The sequence below is a fragment of the Lepeophtheirus salmonis genome, chromosome 3 (genome assembly GCF_016086655.4).
Source record: "Lepeophtheirus salmonis chromosome 3, UVic_Lsal_1.4, whole genome shotgun sequence".
Taxonomy (NCBI): Eukaryota; Metazoa; Arthropoda; class Copepoda; order Siphonostomatoida; family Caligidae; genus Lepeophtheirus; species Lepeophtheirus salmonis.
The window spans coordinates 2,597,831-2,615,993 of NC_052133.2; the positions used below are offsets into that span (position 1 = coordinate 2,597,831).

The window sequence follows — 18,163 nt, forward strand, 5'->3', positions numbered from 1 at the left end:
CCCATGGGCTGGAGTGTATCACAGGATATTTTGAAACTGATTGTTAATTTTCTCAGAAAAAGCCGCACATCACTAAATATATTATACATATTTAGTATTTATGTACTCAGATATTATCGTGGGACAACTGGTGCTTTACAATTTTTCCAACATCTTATCCTATATATTTTGTTTATACGAAGCTCGTATGAAAAGTACGTACAAAGTCTGAGAAATGGAACTACGTATCGAGGTTATGTTTAGTTAGTAGCATCTCTTGGAAGAACACACATCAACATTCAGCCAGATCGGTCTTTTTCTTTCTGTTTGACATTCGTTTGAATCGAGGAAGTGGAGTGAGTTTCAAAAAATGGACAAAAAAGAATTATGTGAGTGGATTAAACATTACCTTATGAAAGACAAAACGCCTCGAGAGACTAAAAAGAAGCTTGATAAACTTTATCAAGGACTCATCACCTTCGATTAGAACAGTTTATAAGCGGTTTCAGTTTTTCGGAGTGGTCATTTGGGCACAAATGATGCTGAACGTTCTGGACACCCTGTTGAGATTACTATTCTATAAGTCATCGATAAAATACATGATATGGTGAGGGATGACGGAAGAGTGAAGGTGCTAAGAGATCCTAGTGCTGTGGTCATCTCAAGTTGGAATCCTATTTCCATTAATTTTGTGACCACAACTGCGATGTACGAGCTGGTTAATTTTCGTGATGGAAAAGGACTTTTTTGTGGGCCAATCGTTGGCGTTTTTCTTGCAGCTCGGTTTTTAAACAGTCCAATAACTATGAATAATATGCACCTGTAATAGTTTACCCTTTCCAGATACTAGATGAGGATTATTCCTTGCGAATCCAAAACACAGCCCCTATAATCTTTCAACCCGATTCTTCAATTCAAACGAATGCCAAACAGGAAGAAATAGATCGATCGATCTGGTGAAAAAGTTAGTGAGTGATCTTCCAAGAGATACTACTAACTAAAAATAATCTTGATACTCGCCATCTTTCGGACTTTTCAAACGACTCTCATATACTCTAAATTTTACTGTTTTTAAATATTATACTTGTAGGATGACATAGAATTACGACAATATGGCGCTCAACCCACTATATGATGTTATGTATAATTTCATGGACAAATCAATTTACTATGTACAATCCCACGCGATTTCTCCACACAACCTAAATTAAAGAAATTTATAGTGACTGACACATTTGAAGATCCATACGTATCAAATTAATTAACCCAATTTATTTATGTATTTGATTTAGTGAATATAGATTGTAGAGTGGGATTTAATAGATTAGAGCTACAATCTACATACATAAATTCATTTAAGGCCATCTTCTCATTACAACAATTGTACAACTACATATTTGTGTAGCGATCTCGTATTAAAATCCGGTCTACAAAACAAAAATTATAGAAAATAAATTTGAGGAAAAATGACTAATTTTAGAAAATTAATTATTTACGGTTTCGCCAAATATTTTAATTTCGCCCTGTGCCCACGGTTTGAATTTTGGTGCAGATTGGTCTTTAAAAAAAAACACATAAGAAGGGGCGTTTGCATGGGGTGGGCTGGAGGGGCTGTAAAGACAGACCTAGAAAAAAAATCTCTTGGTCCGAGTCTCAACAGTAATATATTTGTACAAGTTGCAATTTTTTCGTCTTAAAAATTTTAATTACCAGCTGTAACTTATTGATGCCATGAAAATGTTCACAAAATAAATATAATTAATTTTAATTATTGGACTAATTGTAAGAAGTAATGAATACTATAGTGGCAGGAAAAGTTCAGAAATTTAGTCAATTGGGTTACTTACATCTAATCATTAAATACAAATCAAATATATTGGATATTAAAATAATTTAAATTGAGGTTAATCTTCCTGTCTCTAAAATATAAATTACTTATGACAGTTAGTCAAGTAATCCCCTTCATTATATTTAATTTAGAACCATTTTCAGGCATTCTTACATTGCTTATTTATTAAATATGCGATAAGAAAATTAAAAATTAAGCTAAAAAATTCAATACAAATTGAACTTTTTTTTTTTTTTTTGATAAGACACATTTAGTCCGAAATGTATTTTATATAAGTTAATAAATATTTAATCTTTTGGAATGCTCGAATGTTTTTTATCAATTCTTATTAACTTTAATATTTATCTATATTGTTATTTCGTTTCAAAATATGGCTCCGAATTGAAATTATACTCTACATAAAAACGTGAATTAAAAAAAAAAAGCTTTATAGGCTAGAGCTACTGCGATTGACAATTTAATTGGATATTTTCTTTTTGTATGGCTTAAACAACAATAATTAATGTGGGTTTTAGCCGGCATGCGAAAATCCTTTAGCATAATACGATTTTCATCACTAGATATAACACGTATCTTATGAAGAAAATAGAAAAAAAACATAAAATCAACATGTTAACTCTGTCAATTTGAAGAATGTTTTGGAGAAGATCAGCTTAGGTATCATGACGTTCATTAGATCAGCTAATAGCAGCTGTGCTGAGGGGAAGAAGGAAATAAATAAGGACATTGGTAAGAATGACTCCGATATCGATCCTCAATTCTACTTTTAGTCCAACAACAGATCCTCAAGATTACTCTCCGTTTTTAATGAACACACATTAATATTCAATCAGGTCACGATTATAGTTGAATGAAGTAAGAAAGGAAGTTATCTACTCAGGAGTTAAATAATAATCACTACAACTGAGTAAAAGAAAATTCATTCTTCAGATTACCAATTCCAAAAAAAATAGGTCGGCTAAAAAATACAAACGATTTACAACACTAGTTATATTTCGACTATTTAAGGAACATACAAGTATTACAATATCCTCATCACAAGTATGTACTTGATTTTTTTTTTTTTTTTTTGAAAAAAAATACAAAAGTAATTCAAAAATTTCAAAAATTAAATTTCAATTTATAATTTTTCTTTTAAATTCAAATATTAAATTTTTGACAAAAAATTTCTTCACACCCATTTTCAGAAAATTAAATTTTTGAGAAAATTTTTTATTTTAAAATATTAAATTTTTTGAAGAAAAATTAAAAAGATCCATATCTATTCGCAGAAAATAAAAAAAATTCGAAACATGTTTGAAAATTAAAATTTTTTAAGAAATTTAAAAAATGAAAAATAAAATTTTCTAGTAAAAAGACAAGATTCCTTAATTTGGGGGCTACGACCCCTCCAGCCCACTATATTTATGTAAATGACTCGTTTTTGTCGTGTAACTTGTAACATATGGCATAAATTATAAGAATGTGGAACGAGGAGTAGCAATATTCCTTTCTACGTCAATCAAGCCAATTTTCCCACCAATCCACTCCAAATTATTTTTCATAATAATTAATAACAATCATATAATATACTGATATTAAAAATGTATAAAAATCCTTACTACTCTAGTACAGGAATAAGAAAAAATGTCAGTTGGCTTCATACAAATTTTGCAAAGTCTTAATGCATAATATTATGTAGATTGAAGATATTATTTATTTGAATATTCCAATAACTTTTCCTTTAAAAAGCAATTATGCATTTCATTTATCATAATAAATAATATACCCACAGATAGAGTTGGTTTTCGGTTAAAAGCTCTATATAATTTGAAAATAGATTATTGGGTCCGCAGAAATGATAATAATAATAATAACAGTTAAGAGAAAAAGGAGAATAAATTATTTTTTATTAGGCTAATTAAAATTTTATGTCACCAATTAATACTATCAATGGCATAGTCAGATGTACCGACTACTACTACAACAGTCTACTAATAGTATTAAGCATATAAATACTACATATTCCTATGAAGAGAATCGTAATTCGTAAGTAGGTACTTTTGTGGATAATAGTGTATAATTGGAATATTATATATATACACACATGCATAAAAAACATGTACGGATTCAAATAAGAAAAATAGAATAGTTACACAACCAAGAATAACTCTTTTTTCCATTAATTAATCATCTTCATATTCCTTCTCCTTCTATGTATTCCCCTAGCTGACTCTCTCAATCAAGAGAAGAAATTGCTTGTAAAATGATACATAATAGTCTACAACATTACCTACAACAAACAACAAACTAACAATTTTTAAATAAATATAATCGTGCGCAGCAAAATTCCCCGAAATTATATTACATAATACGGGGCTTCCGCAGGGGGTTGGCTGGAGGGCCTGTAGTCAGCGGATTGGACAGTATAAACTTGGGGACTCGATGAAGATTAAAAATCACCCCCGCAGCTTCAAGGACCATAATGGACATCTCCTAATTTCCAAATACTCTTTTACAAGGGTAGATTCCACGACCGCTATATATGTTCAACGGTTTTCATCAGATTAACAAAGGGTCCCCTTAGATGTGTCATTTCTATCTCTGAATGGAACCACAGGAGCCTGAATGCATTTTCAAGCCGTGGGGTCAAATTATTTATGGTGACGTCATCAGGGATACCCACATGGGGTATTTTTTCTGTTGTACTTCGCTGATAATTTTGACATTTTGTGTAAAAGCATTTTCTTTGAAGAGAAAATTTTGTTTTTGAGAAAATTTAGATTTAAATTATTTTGGAAAAGATAAAATACTATACTATACTGATACTTTTAGCAATAATTGAAGGGGATAATTTTAAACTAGAATGCCCATTTATGATAATTATTTTCACATTAGCTATTAATTTTTTTATTATTTCATGATGTTATGTGTTTGATATATATTTTTGTGAATAATAAGAACCCATGAAAAAGAAAAGAATATCCATATTTTAAGGATATGACAAATAAAAAAGAAAAATCCTCAAATTTTGACATTTTATTTTTTTTAAACAAGAAAATTGGGTTCCGTTGCCATGTGATAGAACTGATCATTAGATGAATCGATACATATATAGTATGATTGCGGGTAATTGACCGTAAATGGCAATATTCCTAAGGGCAATCTACCTAAAACCAGATTTAATATATTATATAATAATTTTTTTTTGTTTTTAAAATTAATATTATTATGAAGGGACGTACATAATTGCATGTTTGACAACAGAACGACAAAAACGCCTTGATTTACTCACAAAACACACACAAAAGTTAGCAAAGATATTATAATATTTATATGATATGTTTAACAAATAAACAATAAGGACAACATAACAAATATGTATATATATATATATAGGTACGTAGATATTTGTTGTTAATTTAAAGGGATTCTACAACGATGCTTGATGAAAAGTAGTCATGCCTAAAACAAAAATAATAATTATTATAACTAATGAATATTCAAATTATACAATATACATACAAGGGGGGGGGGGGGGCATATAATTAAATGTCACGTATGTACTTAATAATATAATATATATTTTAACTTTTCAATTAATAGTTAAAATGAATCCGTAGTTATAAGAAGAACATGAATGTATTCTCATACCATGTTCTACGAAAGAGGATATATATAAGCAATCCTCTTCATTCAATCATGGATGTATCAAATATTCATGGTTTGATAAATACATATAGTTAGTTATTAATTCTTTATTGCCTCTATTAGAAATACTCAATCGTAAAATAAAATTAGCATGTAAATTAGCCGAAAAACATAATGTAGCATTTTTGTGGCTAAAATAATTAGAGCCTTCAAGAGAGTGCCAAAGAAATAAATTATTTAAAAAAATACTTTGGAATACGTAGCAGGGCCGGTCTTAGGTCATTACAAACCATGCGGTCACATTGGTCTCGCACTTGATCTAAAAAATGGAGAAATTATTTTTCTTAAAAAAAAGGCTCCGCATTTTATTTTCTATACAAGTTTTTTAATTTCCAAAAGTCCTCGTATTAAATTTTCTAAAAAATAAGATTCGAAATGAAATTCAAATTTTCAAACGGGAAGGAAAGAAAAGAGCCCCGGACTTTTAACTTTGTGCCAAAATAGTTAAAGTGGGTCCTTATGTGTGGGCCCTGCTAATAAAAGGTCCAAAAAGTGAACTAAATTATTTATAAAAAGTATACAACAATACTCAGTTTAGTCCAAATTCGCTATAGTACAGGTTTTCATTCCAATACCCTTTTATGTAATAAAATCCAACATTTACATTCAAAAATAATAAATTACTAGCACGTAGAACCGACAGTCCGATATATCCACTGAACATTGTTCGAGGAATTAATGTACAAGCAATGTACGATATTTTTTATTATCATATTTTATTTATGTAGATGAAAATATAACTATATATAATTAGTATTGCCTAAGGTTGAACACCATTGCGCTCTTAAACAATCTATGCTATGACATTTTACATGATGAAAACTTTGAATGTGTTTGAATTGTGGTGAATGAACTTTTTCGTAGAAGGGGCATGATATATTAACTTATGTCTTTTATGAGAGATTTGGATCCTTATTTTAAATGCTAAATATTTCAAAATACTGCTATTTTTGTAAATGAGCCTCATTTTACAATGAGGTCATTGTCTTATTCAGGCAAAACACACTAGCTTCCATTTTTATAAATGATGAGAGAGTTGATTTTATGAGTGTTTTGACTAAATATTCCAGGCAAGAAAGTGAGTTAATGTGTTCTGGCTGCCTCAAAAAAATAATGTTCTAATAGGATGGTTTCGTTGAATATCAGGGAATCACATTAACACGAGGCTAGTGAAAAATTTGTAGGTTTGGTGTGTTTTGCCTGAACTTTTAACTCATTACTCAATAAGTTAAAAAATGTAAATGATTGTATAAATTGAGGTGCCCATTAATAGTGGAAGCAAAACTTACATCGATAAGTTGTTTGGAAAAGCAACTATTAAGAAGAAAGGAAAGAACCAGTATAGAGTACGAAAGAACCACCGTATCTGAAATAAATAAAAACAGAAACATATTAGTTAAACAAAGAATAGTTAAGAACAAAATATTTACATATATATATATATATATTTTTTTTTTAAATTTATGATATCATAAATTAAATGTAATATCTGCATTTACTTCATTTGCAGATATCGTTTTATTAAAATAATAAGTTTTTAGATTATAATTACCACAGCTGTTTGAAAGTGGAGGTATTGAGCAGGATAAATTCGAACTTGAATTGGACTCAAAAAAGATACTTCTTCGTGACAACTGAGTATTTTTAGTCCTAATAAACGTTTTCCTGGTGAATGTAAACCAAATGCTAAAACAAAGGAAACACAATAATCATCAATTACATTGTACATATTTTCTATCATCATGAATCTACTCACCTCCAGTTGAAAAAACTATATACAACATGCAATCAATGGAGTAGTTGATCACTAATACTATCCTAAAAGTTTAAAATAATAGCTATTATTAGAAAACAGAGTTTAAAAGGAATACAGAATATGTTTAAAGAAAATATTAATGTATATATAGTTCATAGTATGTAATTAATTATTGCATAAAACATCTTTATTTTTTTTTATAAATTGGGGTTCGGTACATACATAGATGGATCAGCAAACAATTATAGTATTTACCATGCTTGCTTGGAGAAAAGGCCAGATTTTTCGCATAATAGGGAGAATCCGTTTTGAAAGGCTTCTGAGAGTAGAAAATCGATTAGTCCTGCAACAAATCGCTTCCAGAGTGAAGGGATTTTATATTCAGTAACTACAAGTGGTGTTTGTCTGGCATTAGTAGTAGGAGTTTGACCATTTGGGCTAGATTTGACAGAAGATCAAGTAAAAAACCATTAATATATAGTATATATATTATGTCAATCACACAATAATTGCCATATTTGATTTAAATTATTATTTTAATAAGATAGTAGAAAATAAATTATAAGTAGGTTTTATTCATGATTACATTTGTCTATTTGTGATAGTCTCATTTTGCTGCGACATCACACTCATAAACCCTAAAATGAAATGAAAAAGAATTAGTCTTCTTCATTATGGCAGATATATTTTAATTAACAATACCCAGGGCCAAGATATGCCATTGCTCCATTTGTTGTTTCCATGATGAAATTTGATGCGCTTTTAAGGACTCTGTCCATTCAAAAACCTCTTTGGAATAATCAGAGGCACTCATAGGCATGATTCACTACTACTTAACTCTTAAAAGTTAAAACTACTGATATAAGAATTGCTTGTTTTCAGAGTTTATTTATATTCCTTGGCTTTTAAGTTCAAGTTGTACGTGAAGCAATAAATAAAATACGACACTCATATATATTGGAAATCCCGAGTCACGTGTATTCTTTGTACAAACTTAGCTGTCAAGTTTTTGTGCTTAGTAGTATTCTACATATTATCTATTATGTAGTCATGTACAACTTGAATATCTAACATTATGTGCATTTAATAATAATATATGAAGTTGTAGTGACGTTAGTGAGTATTTGGAATATTAATCTTTTTTCGTAGTTGTTGGGGGTGTGCAAAATTGGAGTCAATTAAAGTTTTATATTTAATTCTTTCAGCATATTATCACATAAAATGGCCATGAAGGATATAATTTAGTTATATAGTGTAAAAAATGAAGAGGCATTACCTATTACATATAAAGGTTATATAAAATCCTCATCTGAATCATCAAAATATTGTATAGGGTTTGCTTTCGATTTTTGCTCAATTTTTCTTTTCTTAGAAACTGGAGCATCTTCCTCCAAACATTTAGAAGGAGTAGGGAACTCCGAAACCTTAACTGGTGAGAACACAAATTCCTGTATTGGGGAATGGATTGAGTTATTTAATAGATCTTCCTTATTCACTTCTGTTAAAGATACTTTCTTCTCCTTGAGGGGACTTTTCACTGATTCTTCCAAGTTTGAATTACTAGCCTCTTCTTCTAATTTTATGATATTTTTATCTTCTATCTGCAATTCCGACTTTGCTTTAACAAGATCAATTTCCACAACTTGTTTTTTTACTAGAAATTCAATTTGTTGTTGTTGTTTCAAATCTTTTTCCCAAGTCCTCATTTCAATATTAAAGTCTTTGAGTTGAGTAAGAAGCTTATCAAAGTTATTAAAAAATGAAACTCTTGAACGTACCCATTTACTAAGACCATCAATATATTTTCTCTTTTTGGCGTATCTATCGTCAACCATGATAATGGCACCCCAATCATACCTATGTCTAATACATCGACCAAGGGCTTGATTCAAGGCTCGAAACGCCTGTATTTCATACCAATCATTCCCTGGAAGAATTGATTCATTCTGTATTCTCTTAGCATCATTAAAACGCTTTTTCAAATCTACTTGAGGATCTCTGGCATTGGGAAAGGGAATGCCAACGCATACTACTGCTCGAGCCATATTATCAGCAAAATCTATACCCTCACTAACTTTTCCTCTACATACAGCCATTAATATTGCTCCATTCTGTTGACCTTCTGGATAGTTAGCTGCATCAGTATAATCACGTAATGTATTTTCAAATTCATGAGCAAAGCGGGGCTCTTGTAAAAGTCTTTTAGTTTCTTGAATTTTATCGGATATCCCTGTTTGTTCCCAACGCTCACGTAGCTTATTTAAAAGCCGATACGACGGTAAAAATAATAAAATACCATTTTGAATGGAATTGCATATTTCTAAAATAGTTTTACCCAATTCATCTTGAAAAGTATAACTTTCTGTGTTAATGTATGTCGCATTTAAGGAATGGCCCTGAGGACCAACACTTAAAGCGGAAATAAAAAGTTGTTTTTTATCAATGACATGCGAGGCTTCGAGCGTAATTGGAAATGAAACGTCCAGTTCTGAAGCAAAGGAGTTCATAGGACTTAAGGTCCCCGAAGTAAGAATAACACTTCGTAGATCGTCTTTTACACCGATAAAACTCAATGCAGGATTTAGGCACCAAAAATGTAATGAATAAGTATATCCAATTGATTGTGCTACCTTTTTTTGGCCTTTGGATATCCAGCCATCTATACTTGAGCGTCTTTGTTTCATTGTATTTTTTGTTTGAATGCGTGTAAGTGCAACACGATAATCGTCTCGATATTTTGTTCCTTCCAAGAACAAATATCCCAAGACGAGAAAAAAGCCTTCCAAAATAGAAATTGTCGAACTATTTAAAACAGGCGGTGGAGGTCCCTTTTTAAAACCTTCTGATATTTCATTTATGGTGGCTGAGCGCTGTTCTATTATCTCATTCAAATTACTTGATAAATCATGATATTCGTTTTCATTCAAACCAAAAAGACAAAAGGCTGCTAAAATTTCTGTTCCTGTCCAAATTTTGGATGCAGAGTTGAAATCTGAATAATCATCCAAATTTGAACAAGAGCCATCAATCCAATTGGACACCTTGGAACAAAAAGACGCAAGTGCATTATAAGTCTGAGGAAGTTCAACTTTAGCCATACTTTCCAAGTCCTCCATAGCTTCTCTTACTTGATCCTAGTATATAAAAGACAGAATGAATAACTCTCGTCCAATTCAAATATGTGTAATAAAACCTGAGTAATGTCAAAACTTGCTGCTGATCTCGCAGAGTCTTCAATATTATGAGCCTCATCCAGTATAAGAATATTTCCTTTTAAATTGATTTCAAGACTTTTTCTGATCATAGGCTCAATAAGATAATTATAGGGGCAGAATATAATCTGAGCTTGCGGCATGAGTTCTCTGGTAACAAAATAAGGGCAGGTTCGTGTTTTTTTCCCAACAGATACAAGATCTTCAAGGTCCCAAACCTCATTTGTTTTTCTATGAGCGGCAAGACTTTGATGTGAAGACATTTTTGACTTGACATTGTTTAGAAACATACAACCCGTGGAGTTTTCGTTATTACGTCGATCTGTGAGTTCTCTACACGCTTCCGTTTTGGAAGATTTGAGTTTCGAGATTTGAGGATGAATGCATGCATGTTCACGGCTACCAAGGAGCGTCATTGGTGTATCCTTGTAGGACGTGCTTTTAAGTTCGCGAATGATTTGTGTAATTTGTTTATGGGTTCGTGTTCCAAAGTAAATTTTTGGAACTCTTCTTTTTCTTGGTCTTCGAGAAAGGAGCTCGGGATGCAAAGGAGTGGGGACTGAAGATGACATGAACCCATTGCTTCCACCCTCATTCAGAGTTTCCTCTTCTTCCTCCGCGTCTTCCTCCTCTTCAAAGAGCCCTTCAGAGATCCCTTCCAGAATCTTGTTATCCACAGCTGCGTTGAACTCCTTCACTCGCCCTCGCTCTCTCTTTTGCCAGGCCAGGGAGGCACAAAGCAGTGCAAGAGACTTCCCGGACCCAGTCGGACTTTCTAATTCAAGGTAGAAAAGGTAAAAGAAGCTAATGAGGCTCCTGGATCAAAGATAGACTCACTTACCCAAAAGGGCATTCCGCCCTTTCTCCAATGCATCCAGGATCTTACTCATCATGGCGATTTGCGAAGGGTAGGCCCTCTCATAGGGAAAAGAAACCTTCACACCCTGAATGGTGTACTCCTTCCCCATTCCAATCAACTCCACCTAAGAAACACTTCCACTTCACCTCAGTAATGTTTCAAATCCAAATTCAAATTCGTTCTCGACTTCACGAGCACTTCTATGACGTCGCACCTAGTCAACTCTTGCTTTTGACGTCATCAAAGCAAAAACAACCGAAAAATGAAAACGAAGTTTCATCCGGCCTTGTGGATCTTTTCTTATTCAGTAACAAAACCTCGATAGAACACAAAAAAAACATCATTACTCTTTAATTGGAATGTTTTTACGAAACAATTCGACATTAAATTGGCTCATATTTGAAGAATTCGATGACAAGCTCCATGAGAAGTTGATAATAATTAATAATATCATTTGAGAAGTTGATAATAACTAATAATATCATTCAAGAGGAGAAATGTATAGTTTATAGTTTATTTAATCAAAGAATGATTATATTGATCATTTGGAAAAATCTTAATATTCTGCCTATAGTTATTAACTAGAATTGGATAAAATAAAAGCTAGAACGCGTGCGAAACTCAATGTAGTTGCAACTTGAATATGATTTTTGTTTCTTTTTCATTATTATTTAATTCTTGAGAAAGAAGGCCTAATTATAAAGTAATCACTTTTGCGTGAAAGACGGAGAGTATTGCAGAAGGTTTGTTAGAGAGTTATAATTTGGCCTGAGATGGAATTGAAGATGGGCATTCGAGTCATCTTATCTCATATGTCGGAGTGAAACTTTCGTTTATTTCCTTGTTAAATCGGGTGGTTGCAGTGGATTTAATAAAACAACATGACAGCTAAGGAAAACATTCTTGAAATTCAGAATTACTCATAGACCATAGTCCATAGAGATAAAAAAAGTACTTTATAAAATTGTTTCTAAGGGACGGCCGATCCTAATTTCCAGAACTTTGTGAGAAACAGTGGCAAGAATACTCTAAATATGAGTATTGTTGCTCTAGGTTGCGTGAGACATTAAGAGTAATTCTTGTTTATGGTGATGAAAGTCTAGTATGATGAAAGAGAGAAAGAAAGAGAAGTGACTACTGACTGGTAGAGTGAAGCTATTGGCGTTTTACTTTGTAATTATTTCGGCAAGTCATTCTCATTGCTGAGTTTAGAAATCAAATCCGATTGGAGGTGAGAAGAGTAAGTCGGAATAAGTGAATTATAAGTGAATCCATTCATCATGGTAACGACAGGAGGAAAGAAGGACTGCGTGAAGGGTGAGGAGAAGGAGACTCCCAAGGAGGAAGTGGGGAGTGGGAGTGGGAGTGTGGAGGAGGAGAAGAAGGATCCGCAATTGCTGACGCTGGAAGACATCCGGGAACACATTCGGTCCATTGAGCGCTCCGTGTCTTGCAAGGAGAACCGTTTTTTGATCCGTGTGATTCGCGGGCTGCCCAGCACCCGTCGTCGTCTGAGCAGCGCCATTCTTCGGAAGCTGGTGGTGGGGTTCTACACGACGAGTGCGCAGAAGGAGAAGAAGGAAGAGCTCTTGTCGTACCTGGGCAAGGAAGAGGAAGAGTGCGGCGGGATGGAGGTGGATGAGAAGGCGGGCACGGGGAGTGGGGTGCCGAAGCGGGGTTGCAAGTCCGGAGGAGCCCTCTTGCCGGAGGTGGACATCTATCTCCATCTTCTCGTACTCCTCTTGCTCCTCAACAACGCCAAGGAAGAGGAAGGAGGATCACAAGCTTCTCTGGATTCACTCATCCCTTGCTCTGCAGCACTCATTGAGAAAATTACGGCTCAAAACAGACGGTCTCTGGATCCCCTGGCAGGGAAATGCTACTACTTCCACTCTCGTGTCTATGAACTAGCTGGAGAATTACATCAAATCAGAGCCTTTCTTCATGCTCGCCTCAGAACCGCTACCCTCAAAAATGACATCGAGGGACAAGCCATTCTTATTAACTGTCTACTTCGGAATTATCTCCACTACAATCTCTATGATCAAGTAATCCTATCACTACTTTCTCCCCTTTTTTTCACACCTTATTCTCAATATTCCATTTTTCAGGCAGATAAGCTCGTTTCTAAAGCAACCTTTCCGGATACAGCCTCCAACAATGAGTGTGCTCGTTATCTTTATTATCTGGGTCGGATAAAAACCATACAATTGGAATACTCTGAAGCCCATAAACATTTGGTTCAATCCCTCCGTAAAGCACCCCAATACTCTGTTTGGGGATTCCGACATACTGTTGAAAAGTTAAGAATCACGGTGGAGCTTCTTTTAGGAGATATTCCAGAAAGGCAAACCTTTCTCCTTACTAAAAATAAAGCTGCCTTGGCTCCGTATTTTTACTTAACGCAAGCTGTGCGTTCTGGAGATATCAAAAGATTTCAAGATGTTCTGGATAACCATACAAAACTTTTTCAATCGGACCATACTTTTACTTTAATTCTAAGATTAAGAAATAATGTTATTAGAACAGCAGTACGGAGTATTTCACTCGCTTACTCGCGTATTTCCTTAGAAGATGTAGCTCAAAAGCTTCGGTTAGGCAGTGCTGTGGATGCTGAAAGTGTTATTGCTAAGGTAAATTTTGTATAGTTTTATTTCATTTGTAGGTATATTTTACGTTGATGATTTTAGATTTTATATCATGATAATATTTACTTATTTACGACATTGTTTGATCCGTATTTTCTCGGATTTTTGTCTTCACATAGTTGCAAAATTTCAGCTGACTCAGCTGAAATGACTTGCCTATTTTTTTATGCACATAAAATCATATATGTACATTAACCCTTATTAAATAAACTCACGTTCTTGATATTTTTTCATCATAGGCAATTCGAGATGGAGTTATTGAAGCTACCATTGACCATGAGAATGGTTGGATGCAGTCTAAAGAAAATTCTGATATTTATTGTACTCGTGAACCTCAACTTGCCTTCCATGAAAGAATTGAATTCTGCTTAGACCTCCACAACAACTCTGTAAAAGCTATGAGATTTCCACCCAAATCTTACAATAAGGTAATAATACTCTCTTTCATACTAATTAAGAAATACTTTATTTGTGAAATCTAAATATTTTTTTGGAACAAATAATTGTTTATTTAATTAAACATTAATTTTAGTTTTTTATCAATTTTTTAGACTCGTCCAAACACATTTTCCTATATAAAATAAACTAATATACTTAAAAAAGTTAAGAATTATGGATTGGATTTTTTTTTTTTTTCCATGCTTTTGTATTTTGAAATTTCTAAATGGTTTAATTTATTGGTTAACTACTAAAAATGATCTCATATATTTTTGTATGTAAATGTATGAAGAATGAATAGACGGAATAGTAAATGTATATAATATGATAAGCATAGTTGTCTTTAACACTCGAAAATTAATTGATAAATGAAGCTAGCTCGGACTAAGTGTATGTTAATCATTTTAATACATTTTGTTCATTAAAATCATTTTTTTATGTCTAAAAATACTGTAATTCATAATATTGTCGGAATGTTTTAATTATTTGTTTCTTACATTTTCTCAGGATTTAGAGTCTGCGGAAGATCGTCGAGAGAGAGAGGCCCAAGATTTGGAATTGGCTAAAGAAATGGCTGAAGAAGACGATGATATTATTTAGAAAAATTATTAATTATCAGTCTGGAAATAATTTTTTAAATATTGTTCATTAATCTTAAATAAGTTGGGGGTTCTTTGTAAAAATATAATGGCCGTTCTTATTCAAATAAATATAGTATACATTTTGAAAATGATAGGTTTGAAATGGTATTTTTCAGTTGTGCCCTACTAATCCGTTGACATTATAATAAGCAAATGTTCTACCTATAAATCTACCCATTATGCCAATGAGTTTTAAATTCTTATTTTTTCAATTTATCATAATTATAATTTTACTGTTGAATATAGTTTCAAATAAGATATATCATTTATTCAACAGAATAGCTAATATATCGAGTGATCTCTTTTGGCTTTAATAGAAAAATAAGTATTTGCAGAGAACCACTTTAAAATCAAAGTCCTTGATAGTGACTTTTAACCTCGTATATCATCGGCTCTATAATAATTCAGTTGGTTCAGGTCTTGAAAGAATAATCATATACTGCTATAAGAACTGAGAAGTGATTAATAAAGAACAAGAATATTCAAAAAAGACGCGGCGAGGAACAGAAAGTGATTATCCTCAATCCACATCTTCTTTATTGAAACACCTTAAGTCAACTCTATAACATATCCTACCCTAAGTAAACTCCTTGATTGATTAGAATCCTTGATGTACATTATAAATAAAATACTCATCTCTTATCACGCTCATAACTGGTATATCGTAATGCTGAATTGTGCCATCGATACCATCCTTACGGACAGTTGTATACCATTTACAGTGAAGGGCAATTTAGATTAGATTATCGAAGCATTTCCTAAACAAGTGAATGTTAATAGGACCTGCTATGCGTTCGAGGGGTTGCTTACTGCAATGTCATGATTAAAGATACTTGACTAAATGAATTACTTGAAATAAATACCATTATGACTTCCGCAACATCTAGAAAGTTTAAGATCCCGTCACTGAGATTGAAGATAGCATTGAAAAATTATTTCAATCTTATTGATCGTAGTGCTCGGGTCATTTTAAAAATAAATTTTTTTGCTTCGCTTCATAATTTGGTCGAATGAATTTTTTTATAAAAGAAATCCTGTTTTCTCATTAAATTTTTTCTCCCAATGCGATAACTTTTCCTAGTCCAAAACAAAAATTCCTTCATTTGGGGCGGAAGGGCTACAATCTCCTACCCCCCTTGTCTTAATCGATTCAATCGCATTTTAACAGAGAGTTGGTGATTTGTTCTATCTGTCAGAAGGAAATACAGAAGGACAACTTTAATGATCACAAAGTTAAACTCCATAAGAATGACCCCAGCTGCAAGTATCAAGTGAAAATTGATCATAAGAAGCAGAAAACATTGAAATTTGCTGTTAAGAAAACTTCCTCTGCTACATCCTCAGTCACTGCCTCCTCCTGTCCCGATGACCCTGCTCCAGTTGAGGCCTTACTGCCTGAACCAAGATATGAAAAGTCCGTTTCTGCTGAAGAGAAAGTTACTGCAGACACAGAAAATAATGGCGACTCATCAAATTACCCCAGCGGACGGATTTCTCATGGAATAAGACTTCCTAATCTCGATATCGGACCAATCTTCTTTCCCGAGCAGCTCTCTGTAGTCAACAACAACAATATTCCCTCTGCAGAGGACTCTGAGACTAGCGACAATGTCCAGGGAGGTGAGAAAAGCAAGACTTTGGAGTTTGTGGACGGAGACCCAGAGTACCCTGTCGTCTTCACGAGCCAGCTGGGTGACCCGATACTTACCGGACGGGAGCCAAAGTGGAAGGACATCCAGACCAGAACCAGAGTGGAGACTGAGCGGGAAACTGTGCCTAAAATCGAGAGAGATCATCCTCTACAGCCCAAGTTACAAACATACAGTCCTCAGATAGATGACAAATACTCCAGAGACTTTCAATATGATTGGTTCCGTAAGTTCCCGTGGCTAGAATATGACGAGGTTGAAAAGTCAGCCAAGTGTTTCGCCTGTTCCAAATTTTCCATTTCCAACCTTGGGAAATTTTAGTTCAAAACATGGAAAAACAGTTCCTCGTTGAAAGTTCATTCTAACAACAAAAAACACAAACTGTCGATGGAAAAGTGGATCAATTTCCTCACATCAAAGAGAAAGAATACCTCGGTTCTCGGCCATGTTCAGTCTCAACATGCTGAGGAAATCGTGAAGTGGCGACCTTATTTGAGGTATCTTTTCCAAACTGTGGGTTCCTCGCAAAGCAAGGATTGGCTTTTAGGGGCGATTCCGAAACAAGAGAAAAGTTGACGGAATCTAATGAAAACAATCGAGGAAACTTCTTGGAGCTTTTGTCCCTGCGTTCACACGACAATCATATTCTCAAAGATAAACTGGAGGCCGAAGTCAAAAAATTTGGTTCAGCTGGGGCAGGTTTTGCCAAATGGACTTAACCTGACATCCAAAATGAGCTGATAGAGATTATAGCATTCAAAGTGACGGAAAATATAATTGAAGATGTCAAGACTTGTGCCGGCGATGATGACTACTGGTTCTCTGTGATTGTTGATGAGACATCAGATATGTCAAACACGGAGCAGTTCAGTCTGTCACTGGGATATCTGACGAGTGAAGGCATCAAGAAAGAGAGCTTCCTCAAGTTTGTAAAAGTTACCCAGACTGACGGCAAATAATTGTTTGAGAAGCTTCACGTGGCTATCAAGGATCTCGGCCTTAACCCCGCCCGCACTGTCTCCCTGGCCGCGGACGGTACCTCCAACATATCCGGCATCAAGAAGGGTCTTGCCGCCAGGTGGAAGGAGGCAGCCCCACTGTGTGTCAACATCCACTGCTACGCCCATGTCCTCAATCTTGTAGTCAAGGATCTTCTCTCAGATATAACCCTGTTGAGAAATACAATGGGGACAGTACAAATTTTATACAACTTCATTGAAGGGTCACCAAAGAGGTCAGCAAATCTACAAGTCGGTGAAGATAACAAGTAAAGATGAGGAGCATGCCAAGGTGATGACCCTGAAGAACCAGTCTGCTACCCGCTGGAGTCTCCGCTACGATGCTGTACACGCTGTATCTCTAGGGATGGTCAGAATCATGAAGACCCTCATAATAATGAGAAAAGAGAAAGATACATTGTCGAGTTCAACAGCAACTTCTCT

General features: G+C 33.9%; 3 protein-coding genes across 4 annotated transcripts; 1 reads left to right on the forward strand and 2 right to left on the reverse strand.

The window, feature by feature from the left end:
• Window positions 1-5,118: 5,118 nt before the first annotated feature.
• On the reverse strand, window positions 5,119-9,824 carry LOC121114462 (protein FAM8A1). The gene is made up of 7 exons (XM_071886866.1): window positions 7,977-9,824; window positions 7,861-7,912; window positions 7,530-7,712; window positions 7,275-7,336; window positions 7,071-7,204; window positions 6,808-6,884; window positions 5,119-5,272 (listed from the first exon to the last, which is right to left on the reverse strand). The coding sequence occupies exons 1-7, from the start codon at window positions 8,092-8,094 to the stop codon at window positions 5,230-5,232; spliced, it is 669 nt and encodes a 222-aa protein (XP_071742967.1). The 5' UTR covers window positions 8,095-9,824; the 3' UTR covers window positions 5,119-5,229.
• LOC139904682 (Fanconi anemia group J protein homolog) lies at window positions 8,443-11,597 on the reverse strand. Its single transcript, XM_071886865.1, has 3 exons — window positions 11,328-11,597; window positions 10,468-11,261; window positions 8,443-10,408 (listed from the first exon to the last, which is right to left on the reverse strand). The coding sequence occupies exons 1-3, from the start codon at window positions 11,452-11,454 to the stop codon at window positions 8,567-8,569; spliced, it is 2,763 nt and encodes a 920-aa protein (XP_071742966.1). The 5' UTR covers window positions 11,455-11,597; the 3' UTR covers window positions 8,443-8,566.
• Window positions 11,598-12,008: 411 nt separating this feature from the next.
• Window positions 12,009-15,161, forward strand: Rpn3 (regulatory particle non-ATPase 3). Of its 2 annotated transcripts, XR_011779141.1 has the most exons (5): window positions 12,461-13,393; window positions 13,457-13,978; window positions 14,233-14,421; window positions 14,545-14,821; window positions 14,939-15,161. XR_011779141.1 is itself a non-coding variant. In XM_040708436.2 (4 exons), exons 1-4 carry the CDS (start codon window positions 12,626-12,628, stop codon window positions 15,029-15,031), a joined length of 1,572 nt encoding a protein of 523 aa, XP_040564370.1. In that variant the 5' UTR covers window positions 12,009-12,625; the 3' UTR covers window positions 15,032-15,161. The 2 variants fall into 2 exon arrangements, 1 of the variants encoding a protein (XP_040564370.1); XM_040708436.2 differs by lacking the exon at window positions 14,545-14,821 and having other exon boundaries at window positions 12,009-13,393.
• The last annotated feature ends 3,002 nt before the right edge of the window (window positions 15,162-18,163 follow it).